At 36.1% G+C, this 14,678-nt stretch overlaps 1 protein-coding gene across 1 annotated transcript; it reads right to left on the bottom strand.

Moving 5' to 3' along the window:
- Nucleotides 1–7,581: 7,581 nt before the first annotated feature.
- LOC309493599 (uncharacterized protein) lies at nt 7,582–13,868 on the bottom strand. Its single transcript, XM_082162731.1, has 4 exons — nt 13,579–13,868; nt 11,366–11,680; nt 10,398–10,535; nt 7,582–10,282 (listed from the first exon to the last, which is right to left on the bottom strand). The coding sequence occupies exons 1-4, from the start codon at nt 13,682–13,684 to the stop codon at nt 10,251–10,253; spliced, it is 591 nt and encodes a 196-aa protein (XP_082018857.1). The 5' UTR covers nt 13,685–13,868; the 3' UTR covers nt 7,582–10,250.
- Between the last annotated feature and the right edge of the window lie 810 nt (nt 13,869–14,678).

Below are 14,678 nucleotides of genomic sequence, written 5' to 3'. Positions count from 1 at the left end.
AAAATGACGAGAGAAAAAAAAAAAGTCTGAATTAATTTGTGAGATAAAAAGTCATAATGGCAAGTTATAAATTGTTTGATAAAAATTCAAGAAAAAGTCAGAATTGTGAAATATAAACTCGGATTTGCGAGAAAAAAAGTCCGAACTGTGAGATTTAACTTGAAATTGCAAGAAATAAAGTCCAAATTATGATATGAACTCGAAATTTGTGAGAAATAAAGTCAGTTTGTGTTTTTATGTTCATTTGTAACGAAGTCGCTTTGGATAAAAGCATCTGCTAAATGAATAAATGTACGTTTGTGAGATAAAAAGTCGCAATTACCTTTTTATTTTTCATATTGTGGCGGAAACAACAAGCTTTCATTGAAGAGACTCTTAAACACTCATTTAAAACATTAACCGCCACAAAATGTCATCTAACTCAGCCAATCGCGTGAGTTTGGGGGCGGGACTATTTCTGTGTTTGACCAATGGTTGGCAAGTGTTTGGGAAACCCGTTTGGTGACACTAGTGGTGCAGAAATTCTTCCAGAAACATTTCTGATTTAAAGTTAACATGATGTCCGTACCCCTCCTTGAACTGCCACCTTACCGTGGTGGAGGGGTTTGAGTACCCGAATGACCCTATAGGAGCTATGTTGTCTGGGGCTATATGCCCCTGGTAGGGTCTCCCAAGGTAAACAGGTCCTAGGCGACGGGTCAGACTAAGAGCGGTTCAAAAACCCTTTATGATGCCAATAAATTCGAGGACCGTGACGTTGCCCGGCATGGCACAGCCACTGGAGCCAGGCCCGGGGTTAGGGCTCGTATGCGAGCGCCTGGTGGTCGGGCCTCGCCCCATGTGGTCCGGCCGGGCTCAGCCCGAAGGAGCAACGTGGGGCCGCCCTCCCGTGGGCTCACCACCTGCAGGAGGGACCGTAAGGGGCCGGTGCGTAGTGGATCGGGCGGCAGTCGAAGGCAGGGGCCTCGACAACCCGATCCCTGGACGCGGAAACTAGCTCTAGTGACGTGGAACGTCACCTCGCTGGCGGGGAAGGAGCCTGAGATTGTGCGTGAGGTTCAGAGGTTCCGGCTAGAGATAGTCGGGATCACCTCTACGCACGGCTTGGGCTCTGGAACCACACTCCTCGAGAGAGGATGGACTCTTCACCACTCTGGAGTTGCCCATGGTGAGAGGCGTCGGTGTTGGAGTTTACCCCAGTGAACGAGAGGGTCGCTTCAATGTAGAATTATATTTTCAACCTGAAGAAAACCAGTTAGAAGTTACCAGTTTTTAGATCACTCAGGGCACTCAGATTTTTATATATATATATATATATATATATTTATTTTTTAATTTTTTTATTGCACTTTTTTTTGTGTTTTTTTTTTTTTGTCATTCGCTTCGATTATAAAGCTTGGAAGAGCCGGGACAATTTTTGATATAACTCCGATTGTATTCGTCTGAAAGAAGAACGTCATATACACCTAGGAGGACTTGAGGGCGAGTAAATCATGGGCTAATTTTCATTTTCGGGTGAACTAACCCTTTAATGCAATGCTAATCAACATAGCCTGTATCACAGAATTTAATAAAATAATATATTCTCACTCTGTGTTAAGAAGCAACATGAAACCACAGAAGTCATTTCAAACACGACTGACATGTATTGTGATTTTGGAGCAAAACATGATATTAAACCTCATAAATTGTAGTGTTTGACTGTACGCAAACATACTAGCTTCCCCTGTCGTCAAGAGCAATTGTTTTATTACTAATTTTGAAAAGTAAGTCCAGGTAAGATAATCGTAATGTTTTCATTTGAATAATTTCATAATTGAAAGCAAAGAAGGTTAAGTGAGAGGTCCGATAAAAAAAAAAGAGAGATGTACAACAGTATGAATAAAAAAGTGCCCGTATAAAAATGAAGTGGGGTATGGTTCACATGTTCAATTAAATGCTTGTTGAGTTTTTTCAGCTTTGTACAAAGTTTGCTTCGTACATTTAGTTTAATATTGTTAAAGAGGGCGAGCATTACCATTCAGTTGAGCTGTGTCCATGTTTTTAAGACACTTACCCCATACAAAAATGTAATATATGGCCATATATGTACTTATATTAAATAGCATGACATATATCTATACATATATTTGACTTATCTGAGAACACAATATATGCCTGCAACATGTATGAACATTAACATGTGAAGAAAATATTTGAGTTCATCCATATATGATACCATATATCTGCATATATTACAGTATAGTATTGGTTTCTCGCATATATGGACAACATTAAGTATAAATATGTGACATACATATTTGTTTTCCACATATTTAATAAATGTAGGCTATGTAAACATAGGGGAGCGCGGGGCACAACCTAACGCGGGGCTAGTTGTAACACGCTTGTTTTAAATACTTCCGCACATGCTTGGATGACGAAACTTTGTGTATTTACTAGTTGCCATATCAACACATATAAAAAAAAAATTTACACCAAAATTTTTTGGGGAAGATATCCATAGACATTTATTAAACCATAGCAAAAGTAAATTTCTTACTTAAGTTAATTTTTCATCTCTATTTTTTGTGTTTATTTAAAATAAGACAAATCTGATATTATTTTAATCTCCAATATGGTATTTAACAGTTGAGATAGTTCTTTAATGCTTCGCTAACTAGCAGAAGACACTAGCCGGGTTTAAATCCCAGTTGTGCAGGCGGGGGCATGTTGTCACACTGTGTTACAATGAGCCTCTATGAGAAATATGCTATTAAATTCTATACTTTTATTAATTTTATTGAGAAAACGTGAGAAAAAGGTGAATAAAGACTGAGGGCCCTATTTTAACGATCTGAAACGCAAGTGTCAAAGCGCAAAGCGCAAAGCGCAAAGCGCAAGTAACTTTGTGGGCGGGTCTCGGCGCTGTTGCTATTTTCCCGGCGGGATAAATGACTCTTGCGCCAGGCGCAAATCTAAAATGGGTTGGTCTGAAGTAGCTTCATTATTCATAGGTGTGGTTTGGGCGTAACGTGAAATAAACCAATCAGAGCGTCATCTCACATTCCCTTTAAGAGCAGATGCGCTTTTTCCATAGCGGATTGCTATTGTAACGGCGGATTTGCCAGGCGCGCGCCAGCAGCGGTTCACAGCCAAGGAGAGCAACGCTCTCGTCACGGCCGTAAAAGAGAGAAGTTACATTGAAATGGAGAAACCCACCCAAATTAACTTCGGTTAATTTGGGTAAATGTGTAAGCTAGATGTATGCTTTTATAATAAATTGTTTATCTATCTATCTATCTATCTATCTATCTATCTATCTATCTATCTATCTATCTATCTATCTATCTATCTATCTATCTATCGTAATAATGTATGATTTGCAAAAATGAAAACTGCTGCTTCTGTGTAGATGAGAGAATCAAAGTGCGCGTTGTGCACACGCTACATTGATTATGGCCAAGCATGCGCCCTTAAAATAGCCTATGAATAACATGCGCAACGCGCCACTGACTTTAAACTATTTTTTCCTGGTTAGTGGCGCAATTGTTTTCTAAACCTGCAAAATAGCAAGAAGGAACGTTTGCGCCGGAACACGCCTCCTCTTTGCGCTGAACCGCCCCCGGGAGCGCAAGTGTATTTCTTAGTTAACCGACGTGCTTCTGTGGAGGGAAAAGTCCGCTTTGCGCGGGTGCAAAATAGGAATGATACATGCGTCGGTGTACAAAGTCACTTGCGCTGGGTGCAAGATAGGGCCCCCAGAGTCAATGTTCAGAAATGACTAATTATTTATTTGTTTTGAACTATGTTGTATAGCTGTGTTTTCATGTGTTCGTAGTCAAAACTCAAAAATGAGTTTATATTTAATTATAAAAAATTGCCATTATTTTATATGAAAAAGTTAATAATTGTATTTTATTTAGAAAATATTTTAGTTTGTCTTGTATATTTTTTTTATTAGATCAGATAACATTTTAAGCTGTCATATGGTCATGTTATACTGAACCCCACCTATGGGGCATGTTGTCACATTTCACTTCCACTCTTTCGGGGTATATCAAGAAAAAAGTATATACTGTATTAATAAAACAAAAACACATAATTGTACTAGACATGTGGGAAATTAAAGTGGGAAAAAAAAAATACTCTGAACCATAAGTAGATTTACACAAACTGAGAAAGTCAAAAAGCGTTACTTTGTGCCCCGCTCTCCTCTACATGCATGTGATACTGATGCATTTTTAAAGCTGTGGCATATGGTTATGGACTTATGGTACTTTGTGGATGTATTTGTCAAAAATGACAAAGAAAACACTGCATTATTGTATTAAAAATACTATATTTGGTATTCACACAATACAGACAAGAACAAGTCCGTCAAGCACAAAAATACCTTTAATGTGGTGATGATGTCATGCTTTCATGAAGGTTGACAGGCTGAGAGGTGCTGTTGTTATCTTTGTTTTTACAAAAGATTTTCTGCTAATAATATTGTTATCCATGTCGAGACATGTCCCGGGACACTACACACACACACACACACACACACACACAAGCAGACAAACACACGCTAAACAGACCCATCACACACACACACACACACACACACACTAACTCGACCCCTAAACCGACCCATCACACACACACACACACTAACCCGACCCCTAAACCGACCCATCACACACACACACACTAACCCGACCCCTAAACCAACCCATCACACACACACACACACACACACACACACACACACACACACACACACACACACACACACACACACACACACACACTAACCCGACCCCTAAACCGACCCATCACACACACACACACACACACACACACACTAACTCGACCCCTAAACCGACCCATCACACACACACACACTAACCCGACCCCTAAACCGACCCATCACACACACACACACACACTAACCCGACCCCTAAACCGACCCATCACACACACACACACACTAACCCGACCCCTAAACCGACCCATCACACACATTTTCAAAAAAACTCATTCTGTGTGAATGACCTGTGTCGCGGGTGTGAGAAGGCAGAATCGCGAGACACCCCTTTTTTGAAGTTAACATTAGGCTATACAATACGTTAGCCTGGCTAACGTCAGACCACATCTCATTCAGACGTGGTCTGGGAACCATATGTTCATTTTCTCGTATTTGAGGCGTGGTTTACGAATGCCCAGAGCCGTTTATTGGACGCTACCAATGTCCATCAAATGCGCCTGTACGTAGCTCATAGCCAATCGTTTCAATTATACCAGATGACGTATGTAGAGCGGCAGAAATTCGACGAGGAAGAAGACGAAATAAACTTGCGTTCTAAACTACTTAGAACACTATCTAAGGCTGCATCGAAAGGTAACTTCGCGTCTGATGCCATGTTGGATCCATAGATATAAACAAACTGCTTCGGTGTGTCGCATAGACGTCATCATCGTCTTGCTGCTCCTTCCCCGTTCTGTGATTGGATCCCTTTTTGAGGGGAAAATCTAGTCCATGGTGTCCAGGCTGCCTAGCAGCGTGAATAAAATCGCGCTGCGCTCAAGGCAGCATGGGGAAACCCAGGCTAACAAAACGTAGACCTACACCACAAAACTAAAAGTAAAAAAAAAATTTACAAAAGTAAAAACTTGAAATATAAATTCTCAGAAAATGCATTTAATACATATTGAACAATATCAGTATGCGTTTTATATTTAATGGGAAATAGCCTAGGCTACACATGCGTTACGGTACACAAACAATCTTTAACTTTTAGGTAGCAAAATATTTTTTTGTAATTCTGTGAATTACACTGCGCAAACCAAAAGTAATACCCACCGGATGAAGAAGGGTTGGCTCTCCACAGAACATAAAATATTCTATTTTTTTTTTTCTTTTCTTTTTTTTTTGTGTTCCCATTTATGAGGAAAAAACAATGCTACAGACGTGAGCGCTCTGAAAGCGGCACTAAAAGACTGCTTTAAAACTTTCACTGAGACCTCAAACAGAAAGCACAAAGCCTTTTTTTAAAGTGAATTTCGTTTTGTATTAATTGTATCTTAATTTTAATCAATGTTTCATCAACCAATTGCCAGGATTTAATAAATAAGAAGTAAAATATAGTAGAAAATAGATAATCACGACACGTAGGCGCCGGCGAGTGAACTGAAGCGCGTCTCATAAATGAACCGAAACTCAGCGTATATATGGCAAGCCTCACAGACCTGATAAATATATCTTTAGACAGCTTTAAATGTGTACTTTTAAACAGAACAATTCAAAACGAAAGAAAACAAGACTGCTCTCTGCTTATGTAATCCGTATGAAATGCGCATTTCTCTCACTACTGCGAAGATCGCGTATCAGTAGGCCTATCGTCAACCTCATCTTTGCACCCGACACAGAAAACACTTGTTTATTAATAAACAATTAAAATGTCTCCTTGCTATATTTGACATATTCATGACTTTTGCCGGTTCTTTGTGACAGCTTTTAGGTGCTTTATTGGCAGCGCCACCAACGCGTCAGCACCGAAAACATGGAGATTTTTTTTCAATCCCTGTTTTGGCAGGGGGAAAACTGATCCGAAAATGTAACGAAACGTTGTAGAAATGTAGTGGAGTAGAAAGTATAATAATTGCCGCATAAAGTAACGAAGTAAATGTCAAAAGTATGCACTATTGATTCTACTTAAGTAAAGTACAGATACGTGAAAAATTTTGTATTTGTACTTTGTTACATTCCACCACTGATGTTTAACAAGATTTCATCTTAAATATGAATTAGTTTGTCTGTATTTTTCATCGTTTTTTTTCTTGTATACTTTTAAGTTCCATTTATTTGGTGCTTTGTTCAATCTCAAACCATTATTTTTATTTTTATTATTAAGATGTCTGCACAAGAGTTAACTGTGTAATCTCGGCAAACATTAAACTTTGCTGAAATTATGCGTCTCGCTTTGGTCTACCCTGGAAGTGTTCTGTTTGCTCTGCTAAACTATAATTACTAAAACTAAAACTGAAACTAAATAAAATAAAAACTAAATAGAAATGTGTTTGCAAAATAAAAACTACACTAAAACTAACAAAACCATTAATGAAACTAACTAAAACTAAACTTAAATTTAAAGCAAAATTGAAAACGATATTAAAATAAAAACTAATTTAAAAAAGCAAAATTAACACTCACATTTTATTCAGTTAGTTTTTATTTTCACATATTTCAGAGTCATATTGTATAAATGGCATACAAAAGTGCAGCAAAAACACGTGAAATTCAACAGTTTATGCATATATATGACTTGTTTCAGACTTTAAAAGGGGGAAAACAGAACAGACAGACTTCAGGAATAATTGAATAATTCAGGTTAACTGATGCAAAATGTGTTTGTGTATGTTGTGCCGAACAGGATTCATTTCCAGTGCAGTAAACAGACATCTACAAAACATCCCATAATACACAACAGAAAGGCAGTAAATGCAGGACTGTGAGACGACATACGGCTCACACACACACACACACACACACACACACACACACACACACACACACACACATATCTGGGTCACTGCTGGATGTGTGCATTCCTACACTATGACTAAATTCAGTAATGCCCTGTGAAACTCAAGTGAAACATGAGTGAAATCATTCAATCATTTACAGAATCTTCACACCAAGTCTGCAAAACTACAAGCACATTATACACTTTAAACGTTTGCAGTTGTAAAACAAACTTTTTACAAAACTCTAAACACAGTTCTCAACATTGGACATCATTCAAAGCTAACATCTCTTTTGTTTCTTTTGGAAAACAGCCATTTAAAAGCCACACTCATTTCCTGATGACCTACAGTTAACGACCATCAATGAAACATTTGTTCACCTAGAAATCAAAACTCAGTGTCGTTTGAAAGAGAGACATATTTTTTACCCCCTTTCATTCCTGTTTATAGTGTAAAATATATGTAAGCAAAAACCTTATTGTTTTTATAAAACGGTTACCACACAATACAAATATTAAAGCCCAAAAATATGTCAATGCAACTTGAAATTAACTTGAACTCATGAAATAAAATCACTAAAAGCCTTCCTTCCGCTGGAAAAAATAGTCCCTGCCCGTAAACAGCAACAGAAGTTTCATTATTTCGCCATTAGACGGCGACAGAGACTGTCTTTATGAGTGAGTCAGTCAGTAGAGAAGACTTTTATAACACGGAGAAGCAAGACGCAACTGATAAATGATTAGCATATTGCGCGGGATATGGAAGGCACATAAGATAATGCACGATGCGATAAGATAATGTAGCGTGTGGGCGGAGTCTCGCGGCGAGTGCACGACACCAGAGAGTAATCATGACGGCACGCGCAAATTCACAAATATTACACCATTAATAAAAATACATAGGCTACTGAGTTACTAAAACAATCTTTGTCAAAGAATACACTTGTTTGTTCACAATTTGAACGTTCTTGTTTTCATTTGTTTAATTTTGAGATCTGAGGTGAATTATCCATTGTTGCTTTTACAGCCACAAAGCTGGAGCACTAAATGATATTCAAAGTCACAGTGCACGCTTTTAAGATTAAATAAAGCACATAAACAGCACCTGTGATTATCATCGCCACACTTTGTGTTTGTTGTTCCGCGCGACATCGCAGAAAAATAGAAACCGGTTCTAAAACAGAATCGTCGCCGTCGCGGCCGGTTAGGACAAACACTCTGATCAACATGGAAAATAACCTTTTATCGCGTATAATTAGGACACTGTGTAACTGTTAAAAGGACAAGATATCGCTGCAGACATTCAAACTTATTTTTTTATTACGAATAGCCTATAGGACTGACCTGAAGGATAATGCTACTGTAAATGCAGGTACACTGACTTACTTTTATACATAATACATGTGTTTATGAATAAAGATTGATCTGTTGAAAGCAGTTATTTTGAGATGGATGCCTAATGTTCTCCTCCTATTCATATTTGACATAGAGGGGGTGCATACAACATTATTTTCCCCACACTGGCAACTATATTTGCCACACATTCAAATACGATTTTCAAGAAAAGAAAAAAAAAACCTGGGGAAAATAAGGACACTATTAACACGACTATATATGCATGAAACCATTCAGAAAAATTTCTTTGAATGGGGAAACATCAAGTTCTCCAAACTGTTTGCCAAGCTGACAACAACTGTGTCATATGAATCATGACAAAAGAGGACATTTTCAAGCTAATGAGAATAAAAACACAGCTATTGACCAATCAGAATCAAGGACTGGAACTAACTGTTTTAGATTGTTTCACAGCAGCTTCACAAAAGTAAGAAAAGTCAGATTCTGCTGGAAGCCGTTCTAACGAGCCAGTAGTGTCATTATTCAGCTGAAGTTAGTTCAGTACTGATTCAGGTCAGCTTCTTATCTGTGTGTAGTTTGGCGAGTATGTGGCTAATTATGTAATGGTTTGTGTGTAGAGTTTCTAAGCAAAAACACATTTTTTTTAGAAGAGTTCAAATAGTTTTGAATGAAGTGTTTGCTTGTGCAATCTTGAGTGTTTTGAGAAATTAAGTCATAGTTTTTAGAACTGCGTGTCAGCATTTTTTGAGAATAAAATAAGGAAGTGAAGTGGTGACGCAGTAAACGACGTTTGGATGGAAATCATCTGTTCATTTATAATGTTCACCTCCTGCATAACGTGTTTTTGACATATTTGAACATTTGATTATTTTTTTTATTTTTTTTTTTATAGAATGTCAACCTCTTTTACTTTAAGAAAAGCTTGATTGGTCATGATACAGGATTGTCTTTCCTGAAGCTCAAACAGTAGAGCGCCGGCGCTTGCAACGCCAAGGTCATGGGTTCAATTCCCATGCAGGGAAAGCAAGAACTGATAAGAATGTAAATATGTGCCTTGAAATGCAATGTAAGTCGTTTTGGATAAAAGCGTCCGCCAAATGCAGAAATGTAAATATAAGGCCTTTAAACGGCAGCAACAACGAGGAATAATAACAATTAAAATGACCAGCCATTTGTGGCATTCACAGTATTTTACCTGTGATAGGAGATCGTGACAGAAAAGGATTGTGTTGGATCAGTAGTTTAAATGAGTCACTGAACGGTGTCTGAGCTTGTGCAGGGGTTTTTGTTGTTGAGTTTTGTTTTTTTAGATCCCACATTTGCACCTTTTTGCATTTTTGTGGAGATATCATCTGTGATAATCGGTCAGAAACCAGAGATCTGGCTCTGTTTCACTGACAGCTGTTAAACGCTCGTCAATGCTGCAGTGAATCCTCCTGCAAAGCCAGAACAAATAAATAGACTCAGATCTCATCTTGATGCATTATAATGTTTCTAAACAAACATAAGGGTGCAAGAAAAGTGCACACAAGAACTTTTTTTTTACTTTACCGTTCATTCGACGTCTATTTTTGCGAGTAATTCCCACATAAACTGCAGCGGCCACTGAGATGATCACCATGACGAGAAGACCACAAACCGAAGACGTCACCACTGTTTTCTGGACGGTCCAAAGCTTTTCTGGAGGTGCTTGTATTTATAAAGAAACAGCAAGAGTGTTGATGATAAACTTTGGCACATGGCAGTTTAATCTCCATAGAAACCGTCCCTTAGATGCAACAACTGTAATCTGATATACAAACTCATACGGTCGCGTGCGATAAATCATGAGCCAAAGGTTAGCAGCAAAGCCATGGCTTCCATTCCCAGAGATCAGACTGATAAACACACATTCCAGTCAACTGCGAAAATGGTTAATTATATAGGCCTAATATTCATGCAAAATGCCGACATATTTATCCATTTAGGTTTGGCTTTTGGGGTTAATGTTTTTTTTTTTGGCAACACGTCATAATTTTCTTTTTTTGTGTGTGTCATTTTATGAACTAAATCTCATTTAGTCTTTAATCTCAGTTATTATGTCATATTTATGTTTATTATGTCATTTAATATCTACTTTTTATGTCGTAATTATGACTTTTAAGTCATATTTTTGTTTTTTGTCATAATGTCGACTCTTTGTCATAACTATGATTTTATCAAATTTTTTGTCATATTTCTACTTTTTATCCCATAACTACCATTTTTTATGTCATATTTTTTAAATTGAAACTTCAGTTCATTGTCATTTTTATTTAAATGATCTTTTATTTGTATAATTTCTACTTTTATTTTATTTGTATGTTTTTACCATATATGTCTAAATGGTTCTTAAAAATATATATATAGTTCAGTTTAGTGCTTTTGTGAGTAAACAAAAATGTCTTATTTTTTTAGTAACGAAACAGTTTTTTAGGTTGTTTTAGAGTTAGTTAACAATAATAACCTTGATTGTTCCTCATAACCAAACGCACACGTACCTGTGACCTCCAGACAGATGCTTTCGTGTTTTATAGGTTCTTTCTGATAGTAGCACTCGTACAGTCCCTGGTCTGATGGAGTCACACTGAGGAGCGTAAGAGAACAGCTTTCCGTCAGCTTCAGCTCGGTTCTGTTGCGATACTCTTCCGCTTGATTGTCCTCTGTGTTGTTTTCTCCTCTGTAGGTTCTGACCACGAGTATCTGGTCACCGACGTTCTTCTGCCAGACCAGATGTGGAGGCTGAGCCGGTGGACACTTGCAGGGCAGAACCGCTGCTTCTCCAGCCTGGGCCGTAACGTTGTGGTCAGTGCAGTCTGTGCAGGGAATAACATCATCAACATCTGAGTTACTGTAATGAGCTCCAGATTTACCATCAGTACCATCCCACATAACAGTTCTCAGAATGTTCTGGAAAGGTTCTCTCAAAGTTATGTCACATTAATAGAACGTTTGTTCAGTGTTTTGAAAATCGTAGCACAAAAACTTCATTTATATATAGCTTTTTTCCCTGTTTTTTAATGCATTTTTGTCATAATTTTGACTTTTCATCTCATAATTATCACTTTCTATGTCATATGTATGTTTTTATGTCATAATTATGACTTTTTATGTCATAATTATCACTTTCTATGTCATATGTATGTTTTTTATGTCATAAGTATGACTTTTTATGCCATAATTATGACTTTATATGTCATAATTATGACTTTTTATGTCATATTTGTGTTTTACATGTCATAATGCTGACTTTTTATGTCATAATGTCGACTTTATCTCAATTTCATTATAAGTTTTGTCATATTTTGACCTTTTATCCAATAATTATCACTTGCGTATGTCATATTTATGTTTTTTATGTCATAATTATGACTTTTTATGTCATAAGTATGACTTTTTATGCCATAATTATGACTCTATATGTCATAATTATGACTTTTTATGTCATATTTATGTTTTATATGTCATAATGCTGACTTTTTATGTCATAATGTCGACTTTATCTCAATTTCATTATAAGTTTTGTCATATTTTGACCTTTTATCCAATAATTATCATTTGCGTATGTCATAATTATGACTTTTTATGTCATAAGTATGACTTTTTATGCCATAATTATGACTTTATATGTCATAATTATGACTTTTTGTCATATTTATGTTTTATATGTCATAATGCTATCTTTTTGTCATAATGTCGACTTAACTCAATTTCATTATAAGTTTTGTCATATTTTGACCTTTTATCCAATAATTATCACTTGCGTATGTCATATTTATGTTTTTTATGTCATAATTATGACTTTTTATGCCATAATTATGACTTTTTATGCCATAATTATGACTTTATATGTCATATTTATGTTTTTTATGTCATAATGTTGACTTTTTTGTCATAATGTCGACTTTATCTCAATTTCATTATACGTTTTGTCATATTTGTCATATTAATTATCACTTGCGTATGTCATATTTATGTTTTTAATGTCATAAAATATGAATTAGCATGTTACTTAGTATGTCACAACTATGGCTTTTTATGTCATAATGTCGATGTTTTATGTCACATTTGTTTTTTATGTCATAATTATGAATCTTTCATATAATTATAATAATTATGAAATTATAATTATTAATAATTTATGAGACTTAGTCTCTCAAAGTTATGACGTTCTTCAGGTAACGTTGACAGAACGATCGTTCAACGTTTTCAAAACATTAGCACAAAAAAAACCCCGTTATTGCGTTTTTTTCCTAAAACGCTTTAGTTGGAAGTTATGTTACTTGTTTCACAACGTTCAGAAAACATTAAAAAGTAACATTTCCATAATGTTTGAAGAATGATGAAATGGAACGTTCACATAACCAAGAAAAAAAAAAAGTTTTCAGAACTTAATGCGACGTTTTTAGAACATATTTTTGTTAGCTGGGACAAATTTGCACCCAGAAGTAAATCTGACAAAACCTCCTTTTAGGCAAGTCGTCATTTGTTAATAAACAAACAAAAACAAAAAACTATCTTTCATTTTGTATATTTTTAAGACCTTTATGAAAAGGCTACATTTTATTAACTACCCGAATATAGCCTATAAAATATAATAAAATAGTATAGAGAGAGATAATTATTTTTTATAGTTGCTTTCCACTTAAAAATAATGATAATAATACCCTTCCGAAACATCCCATAGTTAAAGCAGGCTTGTAACGCTACTCACCCGTGCACGCGCATGTCGACAACAGCACGAACGCGAGTGTAAATCCCCTGATTAGAACTGATCGAGTTCGGGTTCCGGAGGACAAATTCATCCCGGAGCCTTTCATTCAGGCTCTTCTCATTTCAACAGGGTCACGTGTTCACAACTAATCTAGCGCGGGATGTTTAGCTCTGCGCTTGAGCTGGTGTTTGCATTGTCCCTGTCGGAGATGTGTGTACATCAGCACACTTTCACTGACTGAAACACACTCTCGCTTTTACTCTCACTTGTAAGAGCGATCGAAAGCGAAAGTATAACTCCTCCAGCGCAGTAGACCTACTGTAACTCTGACTCAGACATCAGCCATTCGGAACCAGGTAGCGTTAGTTTGACTCTTATAGTGTAAAGAAATCATGGTAAAAAAACCAAATGTCAACTGTAACATCTTCTATATGTAAACGTATTTTTAATTGCGTATTTTAATAAAAAAATTAAAATAAAATTGTGTATGTGTGGCTACAAGTCATTTAGAATTTATCTTATTTTTTGGCGTCATTTATGATTTTTTTTTGGTCATAATTTTTACTTTTTATCTCACTTACTATGATAATTATGACTTTATTCTAAGTTTATTTGAAGTTTTTGTTATATTTTTATCCCATAATTATTGTCATATTTATGTTTTTTATGTCATAATTGTGAATAATCATGTCACATAGTGTCATAATTATGCATTTTTGTCACAATGTCGACATAATTATCACTTTTCATTTCATATTTATGTTTTGTTTGTCATAATTAGTATGTAATGTATGTTTTTGTCATAATTATGACTTAGTATGTCACTTATGTCATAATTATTATTTTTTTTTTTTTAGATTTGCCTGAGCATGATTTTTCTTCCTGCGGAAATAGGCTTCCATACAAGTTTTAAATTACGTTCAGAATTTTAACTTTAAAAAAAAAAAAAAATTATATATAACTTTTATTCAAAGATAGGACATACCTAGCAGGAAAACAACATCTTCTGTACATCAAAAGTCTATAGACGAATCACAAATAAGCCAGGGAGGTCAAGGGGTTATCAAAAACAAAGTATAACGTAAGCAAAGGCAAAAGAA

This window comes from Leuciscus leuciscus (assembly GCF_965113295.1).
Source record: "Leuciscus leuciscus genome assembly, chromosome: 3".
Lineage (NCBI taxonomy): Eukaryota > Metazoa > Chordata > Actinopteri > Cypriniformes > Leuciscidae > Leuciscus > Leuciscus leuciscus.
The sequence above is the reverse complement of the archived record's forward strand: the minus strand, read 5'-3'. Positions and strand labels throughout refer to the sequence as shown.